Source organism: Muscardinus avellanarius (genome assembly GCF_963383645.1).
Source record: "Muscardinus avellanarius genome assembly, chromosome: 3".
NCBI classification, from domain to species: domain Eukaryota; kingdom Metazoa; phylum Chordata; class Mammalia; order Rodentia; family Gliridae; genus Muscardinus; species Muscardinus avellanarius.
Window position 1 is genome coordinate 29,734,328 of NC_137788.1, and position 24,691 is coordinate 29,759,018.

The window sequence follows — 24,691 nt, forward strand, 5'->3', positions numbered from 1 at the left end:
GGGTTCCATCCCCAATATTGGGGGGAAGAAAAGAGGACTTGCTGCAGACCTTACAGGGGTCTCCCTTTAATTTTATCTGTAGAGAAAAGATGATTTTTTTTCCCTTAGGCAGGGTGTGGCAGCACACAGTACTTGTCAGCCTCCCAAGTACTATAATCCCAGTCCTTGGGAAATTGAGGCAAGAGGACTGCAGGTTCCAGGACAGCCTCAGCAATGAGACTCACATCATCTCAGTGAGACCCTATTTCAAAATAAAAATAAAACAGGGCTGTGGGTATAGCTCAGAGGTAGAGTGCCTCTGGGTTCAATCCCCAGTACTACTACTAATAATAATAATAATAATAATAATAATAATAGCAATAAATTTAGGTTCACAGGATGTGGTGGCACATACCCGTAATGCCAATACTTGGGAGGCTGAGAAAGGAGGATCACAAGTTCGAGGACAGCATCAGCAAGTAGTGAGACCCCATTTCCAAATAAAAATAGAGCTGGGGTTATAGCTCAGAGGTAGAATGCCTCTGAGATCAGTCTCTGGTACCACCACCAAAAAAAATGTTCCATCTTGGGAGACTGAACTTGACAAAAGGATGTCAAGTTCAAGGCCAGCCTCAGCAACTTGGTGAAAAGTAAAGTGTCTCTAAGAAAAATAAAAAGGGATGAGCCAGGTAAGGTGGTGCACACCTATAATCCCAGTACTTGGGAGGCTGAGACTGGAGGATCACAAGTTCAAGGGCAGCCTCAGCAACTTAGTGAGACTTTCAGCAATTTGAGACCCCATATCCAAATGTAACAGAGGGCTGGAGCATACTCAGAAGTCAAATGCTCCTGTGTTCAATTCACCACCCCAAAAAAAGAATGGGACATAGTTGAGTGTTAGTAAGAGCACCCCTGGGTTCAGCACCCTGTGCTGGGAAAAAAAAAAAATTGAGTTCACCCTCCCCATGTCCACACTAGGCATTTGGCAACACATCTCTACCTGCTCGGGAAGCTGTAGGCTCGGGTCTTTGTGCTTGTGGTCGGAGAAGTGGAAGAAATTAGCTAAAGCCTGACTCAAAGGTGAGCTCAGTGTGGGCTCCCAGTGGCTTCCTGCAGCAGGGCTGAGAAGGAAATGGACAGACAATGGCCCTGGGAGGGTCGTACTAGGGGTGGTACTAGGGGTGGAACCCAGGGGCTTTTCTACCTCCCGGCTATACTCCCAGACCTATTTTATACTTTATTTGGAAACAGGGTCTCACTAATTTGCTGAGAGTCTAAGTGCTGAGGCTGGCTTTGAACCCGTACGATCCTCCTGTCAGCCTCCCGAGCACGGGGATTACTGGCGTGTGCCACCACGCCCGGCGAGTTCACATTCTTCACATCTGTCTGTGAACTGAGGATCCTTTGTAATCCATGAGGAAGCTGTCTGGATACTCAGGTTCTGTAAATCTGAGCGAGTGCGCCAACAGAGGCATGTTACAGCTAGACACGCCCTCCACCCACGGCGTCTCCTCCGCGGTCTCCCCCTAGGTGTCACAGCTTTAACTAGAAGCACCAGCCCCAAGACAACGCATGTATGACACAGAGAAATGATGTGTTTCTGCTGCGCACTGAGAAGCCGTTCATATAATGTTTGAGTCCCGTGTGAGGGTTCCTGGTTCCTTCAGACGTGTGGTGTTCCTCAACAGAAGTCCATGTTTGGCCAGATATCATCACAATTGCAAAAGAGTTCAATCTGCTCATGAAATTTTGCTATGAAAAAATTTCCCTATTCCACTTCAATGAATACACAAGCCCACCAATGAGAGCCCAAATATCCCTAATTTGAAGAGACCTTGATAATTTGTAGGCTGATTCCCATGTGGATATTTTCTCTCACCGCTCATTTGGCCTTTTTGTTTGTTTGTTTTGTTTAGTAGACAAACCCAGTGGGGTTCTGCCTCTGAACTACCTTAAGCCCTTTTTATTTATTTATTTATTTATTTATTTATTTATTTATTTTGAAACAAGGTCTCACTAGGTTGCAGAGTGCCTCTTTAAGTTGCTGAGGCTGACTGAATCTGCAATCCTCCTATCTCAGCCTCCCAAGTACTCAGCACCCAGATGGCTGGCTGGCTTGCTTGCTTGCTTGCTTTCTTTCTTTCTTCCACACTGGGGATTGAATTCAGGGACATTCTACCACTGAGCTACACCTCCGGTCTATTTTTTTTTTTTTATGGTACTGGAGATTGAACCCAGGAGCAAATTAGTGAGACCTGATAAGTAAAATAAAAAATTAAATGCGAGTAAAATAAAAATAAGTGAGTATGGCGGAGTGTGAAAAACACGAGAGAGGTCCGGTGGCATGTAAAGTTTTAATGGCACGGCTCTCCCGGGGATCAGGGCGAGGCACTGTGGGGCCGCGCGCCTGTCCGAAGCTTGAGGACGCGGGCTCTCCTTTTAAAGGCATGCATCTCGCGAGATGGGGGTTTTACTCGTGGGAACGCCCAATTCTCGCGGGGGTTTCAGCCCCTCCCTTGCCCTGCAGAGGTCATGTGACACAAAGTCACATGAGTGCAGGACCCAACTTAACAAGACCACGTCTCAAAATATAGTTAATAAGCCGGGGGTGGAGGCACACACTTGTAATCCCAGTACTTGGGAGATTGAGACACTAAATTCCCAGGGCTGGCCTCGAATTTACCATCCTCTGGCCTCAGAGACTGAGAGCTGAAATTACAGGCTCCCGGCAGCATTTACTTTTTCTGTATATGGTGGGTATTTTTTTTTTATTTTGTCGATACACCAAAATTGATCAAACATTGATCAAATTAAAATGTTCATTTCAAGGGGTGTGGGGGTGCATGCCTGTAATCCTAGTACTTGGGAGACAGGATGGTCTCTGGTTCAAGGTCGGCCTCAGCATCCTACTGCGACTCAGCAACTCCTCGGAGGTAGAAACCCCCTGGGTTCGATCTCCAGCAACACACACACACACACACACACACACACACACACACACACGCGCGCGCGCGCGCGCGCTCTGATCTGCCAGCCAGCCAGGGACAGAGGTCTCTAGAGCCACTGGTGTTGCCTAGCAACCAGAGGCCAAACAGAAGCGCTCTGAGAGGGGGCGCCCTGGAGAGCAGGGAGACGAGGTGAGAGGACGAGGGTGCGCGGCCGCAGGTTGTGCGCAGAGTCCTGGCCTCCTTCCTCTGCCCAGGATATTGATTGAAACAGAAAATGAGGATCCTTCGCAGGGGAGGGGTGAGGCTGGCCCCAAACTCGGACCTCAGCTCCTCCCACCGCCCCTCCTACTGCGACCCACTCTGGAGGCGCAGAGGGTCCGCCTGCCACCCCCAGCCCGGCCCCAGCCCATGTGGGTCCTAAGAGAGGGAACCCGGCAAGAAATAAAAGAAAGGAAAGCTCAGCGGGTGTGGTGCTGGAATTAGGGATGGAAACTGAATTAGGAGTTTTCCTGCCACCCAGCACCCTCCCCATGTCCACACTAGGCATTTGGCAACACATCTCTACCTGCTCGGGGAGCTGCAGGCTCCGGTCTTTGTGCTTGTGGCCGGAGAGGTGGAAGAAATTAGCTAAAGCCTGACTCAAAGGTGAGCTCAGTGTGGGATCCCAGCGGCTTCCTGCAGCAGGGCTGAGAAGGAAATGGACAGAGCATGGCCCTGGGAGGGGCGTTTGGGCCCAAAGATGGTTCACCGCCCGGTCTCCTGCACCTTACTTTCTCTCCGCAGGTGGCGGGTCTGGACCGGGCCTAGGGCTTGGGACCCTTCGCCCCTGCAACATGGCCACACTGAGTGTCAAGCCGAGTCAGCGCTTTCGGCTGCCCGACTGGCACACCAACAGCTGCCTCCTGTCCACCAATGCGGAGCGGCAGCGAGATGCTTCCCATCAGATCCGCCAAGAAGCCCGCGTCCTCCGCAACGAGACCAACAACCAGGTTGGGAGCAGAGTCGGGTTTGACGGGTCAAGGGACAGCACTGCCCCCTCCTACCACCAACGCCCCCTTTATCTGACTCTGTCTCTTGCAGACCATTTGGGATGAACATGACAATAAGACTCGACTGGCCGAGAGGATCGATACCGTCAACCGGTGGAAGGAGATGCTGGACAAGTGTCTGACGGACCTGGATGCCGAGATCGACTCCCTGACCCAGGCAGGGAGCTGCCCTGCCCTCCCTCCTGCCCCACCCCTGGGCCTGGGAACCCTTGAGGCGGGCACAGGTGGCAGGGCCAAGTCACCCGCGGGCATCCCTGAGGAAATGGAGATAAGAGTTACCTCCCAGTGAGCCCCCGCCAGCCTCCATACCCCCGCCCCCATTCTAGATGAAGGAATCCGCAGAGCAGAACCTGCAGGCCAAGAACCTGCCCCTGGATGTGGCCGTCGAGTGCCTGACCCTGCGGGAGAGTCGGCGAGACATTGACCTGGTGGAGGACCCTGTGGAGGACGAGCTGCACAAAGAGGTGCAGGTCATCGAGGCCACCAAGAAGGCCCTGCAACAGAAGATCAGCCAGGCCTTTGAGCACCTCTGGTGAGGCGGCTGCTGTGCACGCCCCTGAACGCCTCGGGTCCTGAATGTGGGACTCAGGTGTTGTGGGTAATGAGGGACTGACTTCCATGTATCGCTGTGTCCCTGTGGAAAAAACACAGTGACAGTAACACGCTTTCCACTGGCTCAGAATACGTGTGTGTGTGTGTGTGTGTGTGTGTGTGTGTGTGTGTGTGTGTATGTCCATGTGGTACTAGGAATGGAACCCAGGGGCATTCTACCTCCGAGCTATATCCCCAGCCCTATTTATTTATTTATTTATTTACTTACTTACTTACTTATTTTGTGGTGCTAGGGATGGAACTCATGGGCATTCTACCTCTGAACTACACCCCCAGCCCTATATTTTAGTCTATTTATTTATTTATTTATTTATTTATTTATTTTGAAACAAGGTCTCACTGAGTTACAAAGGGCCTCACACAGTAGCTGAGGCTGGCTTCGAACCTGTCTTGGCCTCCCAAGTACTGGGATTGCATGCGTGTGCCACCACGCCCGGCTCCCAGAATTACTTCTGAGGCACCTGCTCTAGGCAGTGTTGCTCCCCTGGTTGGCAGCATGGGAGCTGACACCCATTTGCCTGAGTGCCTTACCATGGTTGTGTGTATGGGATCCTTTGTGAGCGCAGTTGCTTACCTGCGCCCCTGGGCTTGCCCAAGCACTTGGGTGTCATAATTTTGCCTGTGGGAAGTTCACCCAGCTATATTGGTCTCTGTCTCATCTGCAAAAGCAGCTCCATTGTCTTCTGCTAGGAAGAGACACCCGCAGCCTCGCCATGCCGTGAGGTCTCCCAAGTACCATGAGGGCTGCATCCTGGGGCCGGGGTTGGGGTGATGGTGCCTGATCCCGTCCACTCTGTCTCCAGCCTCCTGCAGGAAGTCCGACAGCAGCTCAACTTTGACCATCGGGGCAAAATGGAGACACTAGAGATTGACAGAGGCTGTCTCTCTCTCAACCTCACATCCCCAAACATCTCCCTGAAGGTCAACCCCACACGTGTCCCCAACGGGTGAGAAGTATGTTTTGCTCAGTCTCCCTGCCCCCTGCTCAGGCTGGACCCTAGCCCCTTTATTTCCTGCCGCCTACAGCTCCACCACACTCCAGCAGTGGGATGACTTCAGTCAGTTCAACAAGAACCAAGCGGAAGCGGAGATGAAGGCGGCCACGGAACTGAGGGAGGGCATCGCCCTGACCATCGCCCAGGTGAGCGAACCTCTGTGCCCGCCCTCCAAAGACAGTGGATGGCCCAGTATGCACTCGGCCTATGTCTTCCAGGCCCTGTCGACCACGGCGCCCCTTCCCTCACTTACTTCTCTACCCTCCTCTTTCCTGGTCTACCCCTGCTCTTGCAGACCAACAACGAACTGGAAGCCCAGAGGGTCGCAACAGAATTTGCCTTCAGGAAGCGGCTGCAGGAGATGGAGCGAGTGTACAGTGAGCTCAAGTGGCAAGAAAAGAACGTGAGCCTCCCCCAGGGCCCGGCCTCCTGCCGAGGGACCAGGAGCTGGAGGCCCCACCATGGAAGCCTTGGGCTGGGTGCCCCAGCATGAGCTCAGCAAGTGGAGACCAGTCCCGTTGTCCCCCGCAGACCTTGGAGGAGATTGCCGAGCTGGAAGAGGACATCCGGCGCCTGGAAGAGGATCTGCGCAGAAAGATGCTAAACCTGAAGCTGGCCCACACCCGGCTGGAGTCCAGAACCTACCGGCCCAATGTGGAGCTCTGTCGGGACCAGGTGCGAGGACACGGGCCTCCTTTTAAGGTTTCCTCTGGGTCACCCCCAGTGCCTATGTCTGCTGGAGCAAGGATGCTGGCCTAGGGCAGGGTCAGACTGAACCTGAAGGGCGGTATGGCTGACCTGGGACTCTCATCCTGCCCTCTGCTCCAGGCACAGTACGGCCTCACTGATGAAGTTCACCAGTTAGAGGCGACCATCGCTGCCCTGAAGCAGAAGCTAGCACAAGCACAGTATGTTTGGGAGTGGCCAGGACGGGGTGTGAGCTCAGTGCAGCCCAGGCCTCCAAGCCTCATGCAGGTGGTGGGCTGTTTGTGCCTCCTCCCAGGGATGCCCTGGACGCCCTGAACAAGCACCTGGCCCGGCTGCAGGCCGACATTGCCTGCAAGGCCAACTCCATGCTGTTGGATACCAAGTGCATGGACACTCGCCGTAAGCTGACTGTGCCAGCCGAGAAGTTTGTGCCCCAGGTGGACACCTTCACCCGCACCACAAACCGCACCCTGAGTCCACTCAAAACCTGCCAGCTGGAGCTGGCCTAGCTGGGGCTGGGTGGGGGGGAATCGGAAGGGCAGGAGGGGGGAGTGAATTTAATAAATGTGGAGTGAGGAGGCTCTTCACGTTCCTATGCATGCAAGAGCAAAGCTGGGAACACTGTTCCCTCAGATTTTACATTCCAAATTCGACGTCGCTTCCCTTGAGAAATCCCTCCTTCTCTGGCTAGACAGGCACACTGTGGGCTCTAGCAGCTGCCCCTTGCCCCTGTGTGTGGTTGTGTGTGTGTGTGTGTGTGTGTGTGTGTGTGTGTGTGTGTGTTACTGGAAATGGAACCCAGGAGCATACTACCTCTAAGATACAGCCCCAGCACTATATTTATTTATTTATTTATTTATTTATTTATTTATTTATTTATGGTGGCATCGGGGATTGAACCCAGGGCCATTCTAACGCCGAGCTACACCCCAGTTGTATTTATTTTTTTTATTTTGAAACAGGGTCTCACTAAGTTGCAGAAGGCTTCACAATAAGCTGATGCTGGCCTGGAACCTATGATCCTCTTGTCTCAGCCTCTCAGGTACTGAGATAAAAGCATGCACCACGCCCAGCCAGTTTATTTATTTTGAAACAGGGTTTAACTAAATTGCTAAGGCTGGCCCCGAATTTACGATCCTCCTGTCTCAGTAAGGATCTGCCCAAATACTGGGAAGATTCTCTCAAGTACTGAGATTACAAGCATGTGCCACCACGCCTGGCTTTTGCCTAACTTTTAATTTATTTTGCACTACTGGGTGGAGATTAAACTGAGGGTGCGTATGTGTGTGTGGGGGGGGGCCTGGGGATGAAACTCAAGGGCACTCTGCCTCCAAGCTACACTCCCTGCCCTATTTTATTCTTTATTTTGAAACAGGGTCTCACTGTGTTGTGGAGGGCCTCAAGTGGCTGAAGTCCACAAACCACGATCATCCGGTTTCAGCCTCCCAAATGCTGGGATTACAAGCGTGTGCCACCACGCCCAGCTGGCTCCCAGCCCTATTTTTTTATTCTTTATTTGAAACAGGGTGTCACTAAGTTGTAGAGGGCCTCACTAAGTAGCTGAGGCTGGCCACAAACCTGCGATCCTACCGTCTCAGCCTCCCAAGTACTGGGATGACAAGCGTGCGCCACCACGCCAGGCTTTTGCCTCTCTTGATGCCCAGAGTCTAGGAACACAGGAAGGCTTGGTGGACTGCGGTGGCCCGGGCCTGAAGGGGCCAAGACCTAGGGGCCCTCGGAGGGCTGGGCTCGGGGAAGTGGACCTGCTCTGGACGAACGCCCGCCGGGGGCAACCTGGGGGTGGCCCGGAAGCCTTTACAGCGCGGAGAAGGTGGGGCAGAGACGCGGTGGGCGGGGGCGGCGCGGAGGCTCCGGGCCGCCAGGGGGCGCTGTGGGGCCGCGGGGAGGGGGCGGCGGCGGCACCGGAAGTGGCGGCTGGGCTGCGCGCGGATGGCGGCGGCAGTGGCGGCGATGGCCGCGGCAGGAGGCGGCGGGGCCGGGGCGGCCCGCTCCCTCTCGCGCTTCCGAGGCTGCCTGGCCGGCGCGCTGCTCGGGGACTGCGTGGGCGCCATCTACGAGGCGCACGACACCGTCAGCCTGACGTCAGTGCTGCGTCACGTGCAGAGCCTGGAGCCCGAGCCCGGCGCGCCCGGGAGCGCGCGGACAGGTGGGCGGGCGCGCGGGACGGGGCGGGAGCGCGCGGGCAGGTGGGCGGGGGCGCGGGACGGGGCGGGAGCGCGCGGGCAGGTGGGCGGGGGCGCGGGACGGGCGCGCGGACAGGTGGGCGGGGGCGCGCGGGCAGGTGGGCGGGGGCGCGCGGGCAGGTGGGCGGGAGCGCGGGACGGGGCGGGAGCGCGCGGACAGGTGGGCGGGGGCGCGGGACGGGGCGGGAGCGCGCGGGCAGGTGGGCGGGGGCGCGGGACGGGCGCGCGGACAGGTGGGCGGGGGCGCGCGGGCAGGTGGGCGGGGGCGCGGGACGGGGCGGGAGCGCGCGGGCAGGTGGGCGGGGGCGCGGGACGGGCGCGCGGACAGGTGGGCGGGGGCGCGCGGGCAGGTGGGCGGGGGCGCGCGGGCAGGTGAGCGGGGGCGCGCGGGCAGGTGAGCGGGGGCGCGCGGGCAGGCACCGGCCAGGCTCTCCGCGGGGGCCCCGGCCGCCCTCGCAGTCTGCACGCCTGGCCTCGCCTCCTCTCGGGCCTCGCGCACCGCGCCTCCCCGCGCAGGCCGTGGCGTGCGCGTGTGCTGCCCTGTCCTGCAGAACTCCGCCCTTCCCTCCTTCCTCCCGTGCCAAGTCCGCTTGTCCGCCCAGGCGTCAGATCTGAGGTCAAGCAGAGGATGTGATTCTCCTTGGAGAGCAAGTGGAATAGCAAGAAAAATAGGCCATCGTCAGAACCCCGGGGAACAGCCCCGCGCGGGAGGCAGGTGGAGGAGGAAGCCTGTCAACAAAACCTGAGCACAGAATCTTTTCTCTGTGCGTGGTACTGGGGACCGAGCCTAGCAGGGGCATAGGCTCAGTTCCCAGTGCCGAGCTATATCCTCAGCCCTTTTTACACTTGATCGTAGCCAAAAGGCTAAGAAGCGATATCCTCGGCCCTTTTTATTGTTTTTTAACTTTTTGAAACAGGGTCTTGCTAGGTTAATGAGAATAACATCACCTGCTGAGGCTGTCCTCCAGTCTCCCAAGTCCTAGGATTACAAGTGCGCCGCACTACTTCCTGCTCTGAGAACCGAATTTAAACACGAAGACACTGCTCATGTGTCCAGAGAAGTTGGGACTTAAGCGCATTTCCAGTAGGTTAAAGAGAATGTGGGAAGTGTGATGGTATGGTTAGGTGCAAAGGGAAAGAGATGATCTGTAGCTGAGAAGACGGATGGAAGGAGAGGTGTTTATTTCATTGTTAGTTTAATATTAAGCTGAGGAGGCCGGGCATGGTGGTGCATGCTTGTAATCCCAGCATTTGGGAGGCTCAGACAGGAGAATCCTGTTCAATCCCCAGTACTGAAAAAAAAAAAAATTAAGCTAAGGAAAAACATATTTGGGATTAAAATGCATTTTAGAATCTTTTGAATGGAAGTGATGGAAACACCAACCTAAAACAGCCACTTGTAACCCCAGAATTTGGGAGGCTGAGACAGAAAGATCCCATGTTTGAGGACAGTCTCAGCAATCTAATGATACCCTGTTTTTAATACAAAACATAAAAAGGTGTTGGGGTATAGCTGAGAGGTAGAATGCCCCTGAGTTCAATTCTGAGTGCTACAATAAATAAATAATAAGCCAGGCAAGGTGGCGCATGCTTGTAATCCCAGCATTTGGGAGGCCGAGACAGGAGGATCGTGGTTCGCAGACAGCTTCAGCTACTTAGGCCCTTTGCGACTCAGACCTTGTTTCAAAGTGAAAAATAAAAAATAGGGCTGGAGTTGTAGCTCGAAGGTAAAATGCTCCTGGGTTCCATCCCCAGTACCACAAACAATAAATAAGTAAATAGGTAAATAAGCAAATAAATAAATGTAAAATAGCCTGAGCAGAAAAGGGATGAATTGGCTGACAACTGAGAAAGAAGTCAGACTATCCTCAAGGCCCGGGGTCCTCGCCATCATTCAGATCGTCTTCTTTGGCTGGACTCCACTCTGGCAGCCCTTGGGGGTGGGGAGCAGCAGCTCCAGTAGAGAAGTCTCTCTTTGTCACAGTCCTCTAACAGAAGTCCCAAATTGAGTCTCAATGGCCTGGCTCAGGTCCTGTGCCCACCTTAGGGATGGGGTACACTGATTAGGCTGGAGGTGAGCTCAGCTCTGTATAGCCTCTGCAAGCTGAATTAAGACAAATTACAGCCAGGCATGGTGGCGCACACACGTAATCCCAGTACGTGGGAAGCTGAGACAAGAGGATTACAGGTTCAAGGCCAGCCTTGGCAATTTAGCAAGACTCATGGCACACAGGTGAAGGGATGACTTAGCAAGACCCTATTTCAAGCCGCATACTTGTAATCCTAGCATTTGGGAGGCTGAGGCAGGAGGATCCGGGTTTACAAACAGCCTCAGTTACTTAGTGAGGCCCTTTGCAACTCAGTGACACCCTGTTTCAAAATAAAGAATAAAAATTAGGGCTGGGGGTGTAGCTCAGAGGTAGAATGCACCTGGGTTCCATCCCCAGTATTGCAAAAAAAAAACAAAAAACCTATTTCAACATAAAAAAATAAAAGGACTGGTGGTGTATCTCAGAGATAGAATGCTCCTGGGTTTAAACCCCCAGTACCAAAAAAAAAAAAAAAAGAAAAGAAAGAAAGAAAAAAAGCTGTAGATGAGCTTCACTGACAGCTGCCAGAGGATATAGAAGTTTCCTTCAGAAATCAGTGAGACAGAGCCGGGCGTGGTGGCGCACGCTTGTAATCCCAGCATTTGGGAGGCTGAGACCGGAGGATCGCGGTTCGCAGACAGCCTCAGCTACTTAGTGAGGCCCTCTGCAACTCAGTGAGACCCGGTTTCAAAATAAAGAATAAAAAATTGGGCAGGGGGTGTAGCTCGGAGGTCAAATGCCTCTGGGTTCCATCCCCAGACCCGCAAAAAAAAAAAAAAAAAAAAAAATCAGTGAGACATGGTGACTGACTTGGAATAAATAATCACCAAAGCTGGGTGTGGTGGTGTATGCTGTCCCAGCACTTGGGAGGCTGAGACAGGAGGATCACACGAGTTCAAAGCCAGCCTCAGCTACTTAGTGAGGCTCTCAGCAACTTAGTGAGACCCTGTTTCCAAATAAAAATATAAAATAGGTCTGGGAGTATAGCCTGGAGGTAGAAAAGCCCCTGGGTTCCACCCTCAGTACTACCAAAAAAATTAATAATAAGGCTGGGGATGTGGCTTAGAGGTAGAATGCCCCTGGGTTCCATCCCCAGGACCAAAATAAATTATATATGTGTGTGTGTGTGTGTGTGTGTGTGTGTGTGTGTGTGTAAATGGCTGAGGGTATAGCTCAGAGGTAGAATGTCCCTGGGTTCATTACCCAGTACCACCACCAAACCAAACAAAACAAAACAAATCACTGATAATCCCAAGGCTGAAACCCGGAGGCTTCCTATAGCCCAGGAGACTGGAGCAGGGTCAGGGGTTGGCATGGTTATTGCAGATGCATTGCCTGCAGGAAGAATGAGCAGGAAGCCTTTGCCTCAAAGCCCTGCAGCTTGCTCTCACCCCACCCTCTTCCCACAGAAGCCTTGTACTACACGGACGACACAGCCATGGCCAGAGCCCTTGTGCAGTCCCTGCTGGCCAAGGAGGCCTTCGATGAGGTGGACATGGCTCACAGGTGAGGGAATGACTCCGGGGTAAGGCAGACCAGGCGGGCAGAGTTACTGCGCCCCTCGGCAGAGGAATGGGGTGTGTGTACCAGGAACACTGGGTCTCCGCAGAACCCTGTCTCTCATTTTCCAAGCTGAAAATGGTCCCACTGCTGGCGCAGATGCACAGGGCCCTAGCTGCCTCCTTCTCCAAAGCAGCCCAGCTTCTCTCCCAGCCCTGAGGCCATCGTGAAACCCCAATTCTGCCTCCTTTCTCCTCCTAGGTTTGCTGAGGAATACAAGAAGGATCCTGACAGGGGCTACGGGGCCGGAGTAATCACTGTCTTCAAGAAGCTCCTGAGTCCCAAGTGCCGTGATGTCTATGAGCCCGCCCGGGCCCAGTTCAATGGGAAAGGCTCCTACGGCAATGGCGGTGCCATGCGGGTGGCGGGCATCCCCCTGGCCTATAGCAGCATCCAGGATGTGCAGAAGGTATTGGGGTGGGCAAGCTCCGGGCTTCCCTCCCTCTGCAGCACGCTGACGGCCGCTTCTCCCCTTCCTAGTTTGCTCGGCTCTCAGCCCAGCTGACCCACGCCTCCTCCCTGGGTTACAATGGCGCGGTCCTGCAGGCCCTGGCTGTGCACCTGGCTCTGCAGGGTGAGTCCTCCAGCGAGCACTTCCTCAAGCAGCTCCTGAGCCACATGGAGGAGCTGGAAGGCGACGCCCAGGCCGTCCTGGATGCCAGAGAGTGAGTATGGGCACACGGCGGGGGCCCGCAGCCTCTGGCATCGCCACAAAGTGAACCTGACCTCGTTCTTGGCAGACCTTAGGGATGGGTGGGAAGAGGCCCCTTTGCCTTGGCTGGATTCAAGGCTGTCCTGGTCCCAGAGAACAGAATGACCCACTCACACCTGGCCCTTCCACTCCGTGTCAGGGCTGCTCTGCCCACGTGGGAGACTGTCACGTGAGGCCCGTCCCGGCCCAGTGTCTCCACCCTGCTGGCTGTGGCCTTCCTGAAATCTCTCCTGAACCCACAGGTTGGGTATGGAGGAGCGTCCATACTCCAGCCGACTGAAGAAGGTGGGAGAACTTCTAGACCAGGACTCGGTGACCCGGGAGGACGTGGTGTCTGAGCTAGGTGAGCAGCCCTCGGGGTGGAGGGGAGCATGGCGTCCTGCCTGCTGGCACGTTTTGACCCTGGGCTGGTGTGACAGCAGAGCCGCTCTCTGTAGGAGCCCTGGCAGGGCTGTGAGCACCATGCTGTCAGCCTCATAGGTGAGTGTGCCTGTGGCCCCAGAAGTGGCAGCTCGTTGCCAGTTTCTATAGCTAATGTGTAATAGATGTTTACCAGCCCTTGGGCACGAGTCGTGTGCAGAGCGTCTCACAGCCCCCTCATGCAGCCCCGTGCGAGAGCGACTTGCTTTGCTCTGCACCAAGCGTTTGGTCCTCAAGGGTAGTGACTCCCAGTCACCAGTTCGGCCAACTCTAGAGCCTGTTATCTTATTCACAGCCTTGCTACAAGCTCAGGGCCTTGACTGTGGCAGATGGCAGGAAGCCTGTGGCAGGGACAGGTCCCATTCTGTGATCTGGCTTCCCCACAGGAAACGGCATTGCTGCCTTCGAGTCTGTGCCCACTGCTATCTACTGCTTCCTGCACTGCATGGAGCCCGACCCCGAGATCCCTTCTGCCTTCAATAACCTCCAGAGGACTCTCATCTACTCCATCTCGCTTGGTGGGGACACGGACACCATTGCCACCATGGCCGGGGCCATTGCTGGCGCTTACTATGGGATGGATCAGGTGCCAGAGAGCTGGCAGCAAAGTTGTGAAGGCTATGAAGAGACAGACGTCCTGGCCCAGAGCCTGCACCGAGTCTTCCAGAAGAGTCTGTGAAGGCCGCAGGTGCTGGCCCTGTGCCACATCCAGCAGGACCAACTACAGCTCAGACTGGGAGCCTGGAAGTCTCGAGCAGGCTCCCGTGTCCATCTTCTGCAGTGCAGGCTGAGCATGCCGTGGGACAGTGGGGGTCTCTTCGGGGGAGGTCATCGGAGCAGCGAGCGAGGGACTGATAGCTCCATGGAGCAGGGTTCTGGCAGTGTACAGTGAGCCATGGGGCACCTGGAGGCCTCAGGCATGAGGCACCAGGGCAGGTTTTATTTTGGAGGGGTACTTAACGGCATTTTCCTTTTTATCTAGGACATGGGATTTGGGGAGGCGGAAATGATCTGTGGTAGCATCATTTCTTCCAGTTGGGTTTTAGCTAATTTCAGACCTCCTTTTTGTGACTGGGCAGTGCTGCCCGGCATGATGCGGATCAGGGGACAGACACCTGCATCCAGCCAGTCTAGGTCCACACCTGGTTCTGGCTGTACAGGGCTTGTTAAAAGCTTCCAGTGGAAGTCACAGCAGTAAATGGTTTTTGGTAAATCCCAGCAGTTTCCTGTCTCTCTCTCTCCCCTGGACCTTCTCAAACCTAGGGCCTTTGTCTGGGCAGTGCTTTCCTAGGAGCTGGGGCCCAGGGCAGCGAGCTGCCCGCTGTGTTATCAGACAGAGCCCTCCAGTTCTTCCCAGTCCATTGGTCAGCTGGGAAGGGCACAGCAGTCATGGTTTTGTGGCTTTTCCTGTTGGAGGTCACTCAGTGGTCCAGGCAGCTGGGCCAAATATCTTGCCAGATTTTTTTGCTGTCAGAGATTGACTTCTCCATACAAGTTTCTGGGCCAGGAAAGGGAACCCTTGGGAAGGATGCAGAGGATACCCATCAGCAGGCTGCCAACCTTTGAGTGCGGGGAGCACCCTCCCAGGTTCCCTGGGAAGTCTGCTTCTGTGCACCTGCTGTGTCTTGGGGCCCAACCGAAGGGCTTGCTCTGTAAGGAAGTTTTGCACAGAGGCCGCCTTGAAAGGACACTGGAAAGGAGATACCACCCCCAGACTGGGGGGGCAGGGGGGATAGTCTCTGAGCATTCTTTCCGCCTAGGCAGGACAAGCATGTAGCTCTGGCTGTTCTGAGGTCTCCCAGACTGTCGGGCAGGTCTGCTTTCAGCCAGGACGGAGCTCTGTTGGGCTCTAGTGGACCACAGTACTTCTCTGAACGTGGAGTAAGAGACAGACAAGCGTGCTTCTGCAGAGCCTGGAAGGTTGTAAACGGGCTTTCTGCCTGGGACAGCAACCCCAGCCCTGTCTTCAGCATTGGCCTGACACAAGTCCCACTCTCGGGAGCAGAGATTTCATTCATAATCTGTATCAGATGTTCCATCTTGGCCCTTGGGATTCTGAGCCAGCTCTCATGCTCCACTACCCCTGAGAGTTTGCAGGAATGTTCCAGGGAGGTTCCATCTGTCTCCCCCGGCTCCAGCCACTGCCCTGCTCTGGTTTCTTAAAATGCCCCTTAGCATTCTCCTGATGCACCTCAGCGGCACAGGAGCATCTGGCGTTTCTGTTGTGAGAGAAGCCTGGGCTTGGTTGCTGGTGAGAAACACGCTGCTGGAGACGGGGTGTGAGAGCCCAGAGAAGTCCTGCCAAAACACCTCTGCACCAGTGCCAATTTCAGTACAATTCTGTTTTACACAACAGATTTTATTGAGGTCGTGTCAGTACAGTCAATACTGTTTTTTTCTTTTCAAAAAGAAGTTCCATTTTCTTTGATTCCCCAGTGCATTTTTTCCCAAATCTGTGACACAGGGCACATGATATGTAAGTAGAGAACTACCTATACCAGGTTAGAAATGAAATTACTAGTGGAAAATATTTAAACCTTAATCTTAAGAAAAATAAAAATCAGAATATAAAAATGCACAAGGTAATGTAGTTTTCATAGTTAAAACCTGACATTGTTTATCAAAGCTCATCAGTTAAGTGGATACCTGCAATTCAGATCCCATAAACATTTCAGAAATGTCAGCCACTTCCCTAAGGCTTCAGGAAGGAAATCTGGCAGAAGCTCAGCTCTAGAGATCACTCTTTTCTCTCTCTCTCCCTCCCAGTACCCCACCTGGTCCTCTGAGCTCCTGTTGGGAGCTGGTCAGAAGCCCCTTCCCCCCAACACATCATAGTGGCTGTGACCAGGAAAGGAGGGAGTTGAGCGAAGGACCCACCAGCTATGCTTTGAAACTCCTTCGCTGGTTCTCTTAGGTGTTAGGAAGAAATCACGTTGAACCCCAGACAGAAGCTTCGTTTTCAGCCTGTCATTTGGGCAGATTTGAGCATTCGTGGAGACAGAGGGATCATGTATGGAATGTCCTGATTCACACTTGGCACAGGGAAGTAGGCTGGCTTGGTGAGGGCTGCGGGAGGCCTGGAGTCACCAGGAAAGTGGCAGTCCACCGCCCCTGCCTCTAGCCCACAGCTTGAGTGGGAGCTGAGGGGCCAGGAGCGGAGCCTGCCTGCTTTCTGTAGAAGTGCTCTCACTGGGAGAATGGCAGAAACATCCAGAGCCCACTCATTTCAAAGGGGCTGCTGGCACCCCGTCTCTGAGCTTTCGCCTCCTGGGCCCTAATCCTGCTCAGAACAGGAAATTGGAACCAGAGGGTGGGAGGAAAAAAAGCCCCCACAGAGTAACCCCTTTAGTAGACACATACCCATCATGTGGTTCTTATTAAGAAAAGCAAGTAGGAGCCTTCATCCCGTGAGCCTGTGAGTCCCTTGTTCAGAAGGCCATGCGAGCAGCTCTGCCTTGGAGACACTTGGGTGTGGGGTGGCAAGGATCCCCTAACAATATAAGAAAACCAGCCAATCCCCCTGCAGGCGAAAAGGAGGCATGCTCATGTCTGCCAGTCATCACCCTGCCCGGGGTCACCATCTATGTGGACACTTCTGTCGGCTTCCCAAAGCTGGATCTTTCCAGCCGCTGCAGTCCCTGGCAGGCCTCTCCCTACGCAGAGCAGAGCGAGTGGGGGCACCGGGGAGAGGGAGGTGAATGTGAAGAGCAGCTCTCCCATCCCCCACAGACCACCTTTCCCCATGGACCTGCTCCCAGGAGCCTGCAGAGCATGTCCACAGCTAGCCCTGCCATGGACAGACCTGACCCACAGATGTCCTGGGGACACACACTTGGCAGGTGGCATTCACACTAATCACCTTGATGGTTCTATCTTCTCCCTCTCCCCTGAAGAGAAGCAAAAACTTCAGGGAACCACTGTCATATGCTGGAGGCCACAGACTCTGAGGGAGCCCACGCTGGATTCCTCGAGCAGGTGCCATCCGGGTCCAACGGGAAGGGCTGTCTCTCCAAGTAGACGGGCCGGGGCTCAGCCTCTTGCTGCCTCAGGGCCAGGACTCATGGGGGCTGGGCTGGGTGTCCTGGGGCCTCCCGCAGATCAGGTCTGGCAGGAACAGGAGCTCCTGCCCCTGCACAGACAGCTGGAGGAAAGAAGCTCAGGCCAGCACCTTTCAAAAACCATCTCAGCCTGCACACGGGGGAAAGCAAGTCTGTCTCCTCTGGTGTTCCGCCTCTGTTCAGCCTTTAGTCTTGTTCTTTACACGGAGGTCTTTGTAACTGAAAAGGTCACTCTACCGCTAAAGAGGAGGAGGCCAGGGCAGCAGGGCCCCCCCAGGGGTTATGTGGGGCAGAGCAAGAATCCTGAAAAGGAGGAGTGGATGTACTCGGTGGAGTAGAGGCCGTTGGCCTGGTCCGAGGGCATCTGCACCCAGACCTGGTCGTTGGGCCGCAGCTGGAGCACCGCCCCGCCGGACGCCTGGTCCAGGTAGCCCTTCTTGTACTCATCATAGGTGTAGGTGGCTGGCACGTTGTTCTTGTACAGGGCCACCCACACATTGGTGCCCTTGACGTGCACGTGGTAAGCAAAGTAGTAGACGCCGCCCACGGGGCAGGTGAAGATGCCCGTGGCCGGGTTGTAGCCACTGTGGCCATTGTAGAGGGTCCGATCAAACCTAACGGGCATGCCCGAGGCAGGAAAAGGCGAGGTGAGCACCGCAGTGAAGGCCGGCGTGGCCTGTGCCGACAGCTCACCCAGCCCGAACTGTGGCTTGCTGCCCTTGCCCAGCACGGCTCCCTCCACGCCCCCATTGGGCAGGTGCAAGCCTGCAATGCCAGTCTCATCGAAGGCCCCGGGGGCACCAGGGGGACCGGGAGGCCCGGGTGGCCCAGGAGGGCCTGTGAGTCCTGGGGAGCCAGGGACCCCAGGAGGTCCTGTGGGCCCAGAAGAGCCAGGTTCCCCCACTTTCCCCTCTCCAGGGGGCCCCGGCAGGCCTGGTTCACCCTTCAGACCTGGCAGACCCTGGGGCCCGATAGGGCCTGCTGGGCCCTGGAGTCCTGGTATTCCCGAGGGGCCCCTCAAGCCAGGCTGCCCAGGAAGCCCCAAGTCACCCTTCTGCCCTAGAGCTCCTGCCACCCCTGGTCCTCCAGGGCGGCCTGTGAAACCCGGCTCACCCTTGGGCCCAGTTGGTCCAGGGGGTCCATGGGCCCCTGGGAGCCCCCTCTCACCTGGAAGCCCAGGTTTCCCAGCCAGGCCACTGGGCCCTTGGTCACCCCGAATGCCAGGCACTCCTGGGGGCCCTCCAGGTCCTGTCTCCCCCTTAGGTCCAGGGGGCCCACGCCTACCAGGGAGCCCTGCAGACCCCGGAAGCCCAGGGGGTCCCCCAAGGCCCTGTGGGCCCTGCTCGCCTGGCTCCCCATCCTCCCCTGGCTCACCCCTGTCCCCCAGGAGTCCTGGTACCCCAGCTGGTCCCCTGTCCCCCTTAGGGCCTGGCAGTCCTGGCATCCCATAACCAGTGGGGCCTATCAAGCCAGGGAGGCCCCGGGTCCCTGGCTCCCCCTTGGCCCCTGCAGGGCCCTGGGGCCCTGGCACCCCTGCTGCTCCTGGTACCCCCACACCATCTACCCCAGGGAGTCCTTTTGGACCTATAGCCCCTGGCTCCCCCCTAAGGCCTGGAACCCCAGGAGGCCCAGATTCACCCTTGTCTCCAGGGGCCCCAGGCAGTCCATCCAAACCTGGCTTTCCCAAGCCAGCTGGACCAGGAAGGCCAGGGGGCCCGGGGGCACCCCCCTGCCCAGGGGCCCCTGGCAGCCCCGGCTGGCCCACTCCATTATCCCCCTTGAGGCCTCGATCTCCTGGGGGTCCAGGCTCTCCCTGAGGCCCTGGCTCCCCCCGGAATCCTGGGGGGCCTGGCACCCCCTGGGCACCTGGTTTTCCAGGGACAGTAATGCCCGAGGGGCCAGGGAGGCCAGGTGGCCCTGGGGGTCCCCGGAGGCCCTGGTCCCCTCGTATCCCTGGTTCCCCCCGAAGCCCTGGCTGCCCTGGTGGTCCGACCTTGCCTGGGAGCCCTGGGGGACCAGCCTTGCCCATTCGGGAGAAGCCAGGGGGACCCGCAGGGCCAGGCTGTCCATGGAGCCCTGGCTTCCCAGTGCCTGGTTTTCCTGGGAAGCCAGGGGGGCCAGGAGGACCCCGAGGCCCGGGCTTCCCAGGGGGGCCCGGCTCTCCTTTCAAGTCCATTGGCAGCAGCGGTAGAGGCATTTCTGAGGGAGAAAGAGAGAAAAGGGAGTAGTCAGGAGCCAGGGCAGAGGGGAGTGAACTGGAGATGAACAAGACTTCCTATCTACCGTGAAGACCACTCCCTGGGGCACCCCTCTCTGCACACCTTCTCTGCTCCCGCAGAAGATAGAACTCAAGCCGGGCATGGTGGCGCACTCTTGAAATCCCAGCATTCTGGAGGCTGAGACCCAAGGATCGCGGTTCACCGACAGCCTCAGCTACTTAGTGAGGCCCTGTGCAGCTCAGTGAGACCCGGTTTCAAAATAAAGAATAAAAAATAGGGCAGGGGGTGTAGCTCAGAGGTCGAATGCCCCTGGGTTCCATCCCCAGACCCGAGAAAAAAGAGAAGGAGAAGGAGGAGAAAGAGGAGGAGGAGGAGGAGGAGAAAGAGGAGGAGGAGAAAGAGGAGGAGGAGAAGGAGGAGGAGGAGGAGGAGGAGGAGGAGGAGGAGGAGGAGGAGGAGGAGGAGGAGGAGAAAGAGGAGGAGGAGGAGGAGGAGGAGGAGGAGGAGGAGGAGGAGGAGGAGAAAGGAGGAGGAGGAGGAGGAGGAGGAGGAGATAGAGAAGATGATGATAAAGATAGAACATAGAACTCAGGAGCTGTCCGTGGCCTTCTTGGGAGCCGCAGGGTGTCCTAGCCAGGGTCCCTCCCCACGAGCTTAGACAGCTCTCATCTCTGCATGACCTGGGGCGAGATGGCCAGCAGGTGGCACCTGCAGCCTGCCTTAAAGCCAGCGGGAGCGGTCGCCGCCGCCACCCCCACCCCCACCCCGTGCGGACTGCACAGCCGCTTTCTCAGGAAGAAAAGCTGAGATGGGAAGGTGTTTGGGGGGGACATTGGGGCCAGGGGGCAGCGGGGGAGGGGCGAGGCTTGCAACAGTCCAGGGACTCGGGAGCGGGTTGAGGCACTTGGGACGGGAGGTCTCACCTAGGAACTGGCCCTTTCCCTCGCGGAAAGGCGGGCCCACGGGGCCTTTCTGCATGGGCTGCACGTACTTCACAGGGGCGTAGCCCGCTGCCCCACCAGCCCCGCCGCCAGAGATCGCCCGCGGCCCGCACACCAGCAGCAGCAGCACGAGCGAAAGCAGGGGTGTCAGAGCCCCCCGCATGGCTTCCGTGGGCGAGCTGCAGGGAGAAACAGAGGGCCTCATCAGGCCGGCCCCTGGGGCTGGATCTTTCTTAACTCCCTTTTCAGTGTGGTGGCGCGTTCGCAGCCAGCCTCAGCTACTTAGTGTTTCAAAATAAAGAATAAAAAATATAGGACTGGGGGTGTAGCTCAGAGGTAGAATGCCCCTGGGTTCAATTCCCAGTACCATAAATACATAAATAAATAAGTAAATAAATAAATAGTTGCTGGGCATGGTGACACATCACTCTTGTAAGCCAGGCTTGGTGGCGCACGCTTGTAATCACTCTTGTAATATCAGTACTTGGGAGGCCAAGACAGGAGGATCGCAGGTTCACAGCCAGACTCAGCTATTTAATGAGACCCTGTTTCAAAGTAAAGCCAGCATGGTGGTGCACACTTGTAATCCCAGCTCTTGAGAGGCTAAGACGGGAGGATCGCACAGGTTCGAAGCCAGCCTCAGCTACTTAGTGAGGCTCTCAGCAACTTAGTGAGACCCTGTTTCCAAATAAAGTATAAAAATAGGTCTGGGAGCCAGGCGTGGTGGCGCACGCTTGTAATCCCAGCATTCAGGAGGCTGAGACCGGAGGATCGCGGTTCGCGGACAACCTCAGCTACTTATGCCCTCCACAACTTAGCGAGACCCTGTTTCAAAATAAAAAGATCAAGAGCCGGGCGTGGTGGCGCACACTTGTAATCCCCGCACTTGGGAGGCTGAGACAGGAGGATTGCGCAGGTTCGAAGCCAGCCTCAGCTACTTAGTGAGGCTCTCAGCAACTTAGTGAGACCCTGTTTCCAAATAAAAAATAAAATAGGTCTGGGAGTATAGCCCAGAGGTAGAAGGCCTCTGGGTTCCACCCCCAGTACCACCAAAAATAAAAAATAAAAAGATCAAATGCCCCTGGGTTCCATCCTGAGACCCACAAAAAAAAAAAAAAAAAAAGGTCTGGGAATATAGCCTGGAGGTAGAAATGCCCCTTGAGTTCCACCCCCAGTATCACCAAAAAACAAAACAAAAAAAAGGGCTGGAGGGTGTAGCTTCAAGGTAGAATGCCCATGGGTTCAATCCCGGTACCAATAAATAAATAAAGAGTTTTCTTTTAATGGCACGTGGTGGTGCATGCCTGTAATTCTAGTACCTGGGGGGCTGACACTAGAGGATCACAGGTTCAAGGGCAGCCCCAGCAAGTAGTGAGATCCTGTATCAAAATAAAAATAAAGTAGAGCTAGGGTATAGCTTGAAAGTAGAATGCCTATGAGTTCAATCCCCAGTACCAAGAAAAAAAAAACTTATTTTATTTATTGATTGATTTTATTGTCCTAGGGATTGAACCCATGGACCTTTTTCTTCTGAGCTACATCTCCAGCCCTATTTTCCCTTGTGTGTGTGTGTGTGTGTGTGTGTGTGTGTGTGTGTGTGTGTGTGTGTACTGGGGACCAAACCCACAAGCATTCTACCTCTGAGCTATACCCTAGTCCTATTTTGTTTGTTTATTTATTTATTTTTGTTGTACTGGGGTGGAAACCCAGGGGCATTCTATCTCTCAGCTACACCCTCAGCCATATATATATATATATATTTGTATTTTACTTGGAAACAGGGTCTCACTAAATTGCAGAGGGCCTTACGAAGTAGCTGAGGCTGGCTGGGAACCTGCAATCCTCCTGTCTCAGCCTCCCAAGTACTGGAACTACAGGCATGCCTGACTTTTTTTGAAACAAGGTCTCACTAAGTTGCTTGGTCGTGAACCTGTGATCCTCCTGTCTCAGCCTCCCAAGTAAGTCCTGGAACTACAGGTGTGCTCCATCACTCCTGGCGTAAAAGCCCTGTCTGATAAGCCCGCTGCCATTGGCTGGGCCAGCTCTGCCAGGTCCTGGGCTCAGCAGTTCAGAGATCTGAACACACTTAACCCTCGCAATGTTTGCACAAGTATTTGCTGCCAGCCCCACTTTCCAGATGTTGTAACTAAATCAAAGGAAGTGGAGCTGGGATTCGACGGGCGTGTGTCACCTGGCTGCACTATTGGTTTTTTACATTTTTTTAGAGACAAGGTCTTACTTTGTTGCCCACTTTGGCCTGGAGCTTGTGCAAAGTTCCTGATTGGTAGATAGCTCTAATAAAATCTATTATAAATTTTGTGGGGGGGGGGTCTGGGGATGGAACCCAGGGGCATTCAACCGCCAAGCTACAGCCCCTGTCCTATTTTTTATTCTTTGTTTTGAACCGGGTCTCACGGAGTTGCAGAGGGCCTCACTAAGTAGTTGAGGCTGGCTGCAAACCGCGATCCTCCAGTCTCAGCCTCCCAAATGCTGGGATTACATGCGTGCACCTCCATGCCCGGCACTATTTAATATTTCAATAAATGGAAATCTACCAAGTTAATCATGAGCAAAAGATATTCACACATTTTTATGTATGAATCAAAACATTGCAGGTGTTTAAGGTATTGAATGGATCTAAGTCTTAGCTTTAAAAAATATTGGGTTTAAGCTTTGAAACTGAGTCTATTGGGGATATGTTGGTAGAGGGTCCTTCCAGGTACTGTCCTAATATTTGACATTTAACTCTCATGAGAACCTGTGAGTTTGTTGTTGTTATTGTTGTTGTTGTTTTGCTGTTTTATTTTAGTACTAGGGTCTGAAACCAGGGGGATTCTACCTGCAAGCTGCACCCCAGCCCTATTTTATTTTGAAACAAGGTCTCACTAGGTTGATGACTGTCTCACTACTTGCTGAGACTGTCCTTGAACCTGCCATCTTCCTGTCTCAGGATCCAGGACTGCCCTGGTTCTAGAAGGTCCAGCCTGCTTCTCACCCTAGGGGTGGGAGATGAAAAGTACCCGGGCAGACAGGGTGCCCAAGGAAGAGCCCCAAGGATAGCCAGGGCAGGACCCCTGCAAGTTGCTTGCCTTTCATTCCCCTTTGATAATGAGGGCCCTCCCAGAAGTGTCACCAACCCACCTTCTGTGGTTCCCAGCACCTTCCAACCTGCACTGGATGGGGGGCGGGGGCGAGGGAGAGATGGGGAAAGAGAGAGGAAGAGAGAAAGGACGTGCTCTCGCTCTCCCTGTCTGAGGTCAGGGATGAGGTCTGACGGCAGGCGACCAGAACAGGTTTCTCCCATGGAGAGGAGAGTGACTGAGGGAAGACCCTCAGGTGGGTGCCAGGCACTGCTTAGGGAAAAAGGTGCTGTTATGGGTCCCCTTTTGTTGTGGTGCTAGGGAATGAGCCCAGGGCTTCGTGCATGCTAGGTAAGTGCTTCTCTATTAAGTTATAACTTTTTACCCAGGGAAGTTCTGTCTCTGAGCTATATTTCCAGTCCTAATTTTTTGAGGTGCCGGGGATGGAACCCAAGGGCATCCTAACTCCAAGCTATACCCCCAGTCCTACTTTGCAGAAGGCAGAAGTTGCAGAAGGCCTTACTAAGTAGCTGAAGCTGTCCACAAACTGCGATCCTCCTGTCTCAGCCTCCCAAATACTGAGATTACAAGCGTGCACCACCGCACCCAGCCCTATTTTTAAAATTTTTATTATTCTTATTTAATACTGGGGATTGAACCCAGGGGTATTCTCTGAATTACACCATCAGCCCTGCTTAAAACAAACAGACAAAACAGGGCCTAAGTTGCTGAGGACCACTCTAAGTTGCTGAGGCTGACTTCAAACCCACAGTCTTCCTGTTTCAGCTTTCCAAGCACTGAGATTGCAAATACACATCACTGTACCTAGCTTTTAAAAATTTTTTATTTTGAGCTGGGCGTGGTGGCGCATGCTTGTAATCCCTGCGCTTGGAGGCTGAGACAGGAGGATTGCACAGGTTAGAAACCAGCCTCAGCTACTTAATGAGGCTCCCAGCAACTTAGTGAGATCCTGTTTCCAAATAAAAATATAAAATAGGTTGGGAGCATAGCCTGGAGGTAGAAAACCCTTGAGTTCCATCCCCAGTACCACCAAAAAAAAATTTTTTTTTTCTTTTGATGCTGAGTGTGGTGGCACATGCTTATAATCTCAGTACT

General features: G+C 54.7%; 3 protein-coding genes across 3 annotated transcripts; 2 read left to right on the plus strand and 1 right to left on the minus strand.

Moving 5' to 3' along the window:
* Positions 1–3,760: 3,760 nt before the first annotated feature.
* Positions 3,761–6,800, plus strand: TEKT2 (tektin 2; the record flags this gene model as incomplete). Its single annotated transcript, XM_080690483.1, has 9 exons — positions 3,761–3,916; positions 4,008–4,133; positions 4,303–4,508; positions 5,392–5,535; positions 5,615–5,729; positions 5,879–5,986; positions 6,115–6,258; positions 6,412–6,491; positions 6,587–6,800. 9 exons carry the CDS (start codon positions 3,761–3,763, stop codon positions 6,798–6,800), a joined length of 1,293 nt encoding a protein of 430 aa, XP_080546609.1.
* A 1,441-nt stretch (positions 6,801–8,241) lies between these two features.
* On the plus strand, positions 8,242–13,956 carry ADPRS (ADP-ribosylserine hydrolase; the record flags this gene model as incomplete). The annotated part of the gene is made up of 6 exons (XM_080692980.1): positions 8,242–8,458; positions 11,995–12,091; positions 12,347–12,554; positions 12,626–12,810; positions 13,100–13,200; positions 13,664–13,956. The coding sequence occupies 6 exons, from the start codon at positions 8,242–8,244 to the stop codon at positions 13,954–13,956; spliced, it is 1,101 nt and encodes a 366-aa protein (XP_080549106.1).
* A 3,659-nt stretch (positions 13,957–17,615) lies between these two features.
* On the minus strand, positions 17,616–20,658 carry COL8A2 (collagen type VIII alpha 2 chain; the record flags this gene model as incomplete). Its single annotated transcript, XM_080692365.1, has 2 exons — positions 17,616–19,534; positions 20,478–20,658. 2 exons carry the CDS (start codon positions 20,656–20,658, stop codon positions 17,616–17,618), a joined length of 2,100 nt encoding a protein of 699 aa, XP_080548491.1.
* Positions 20,659–24,691: the final 4,033 nt, after the last annotated feature.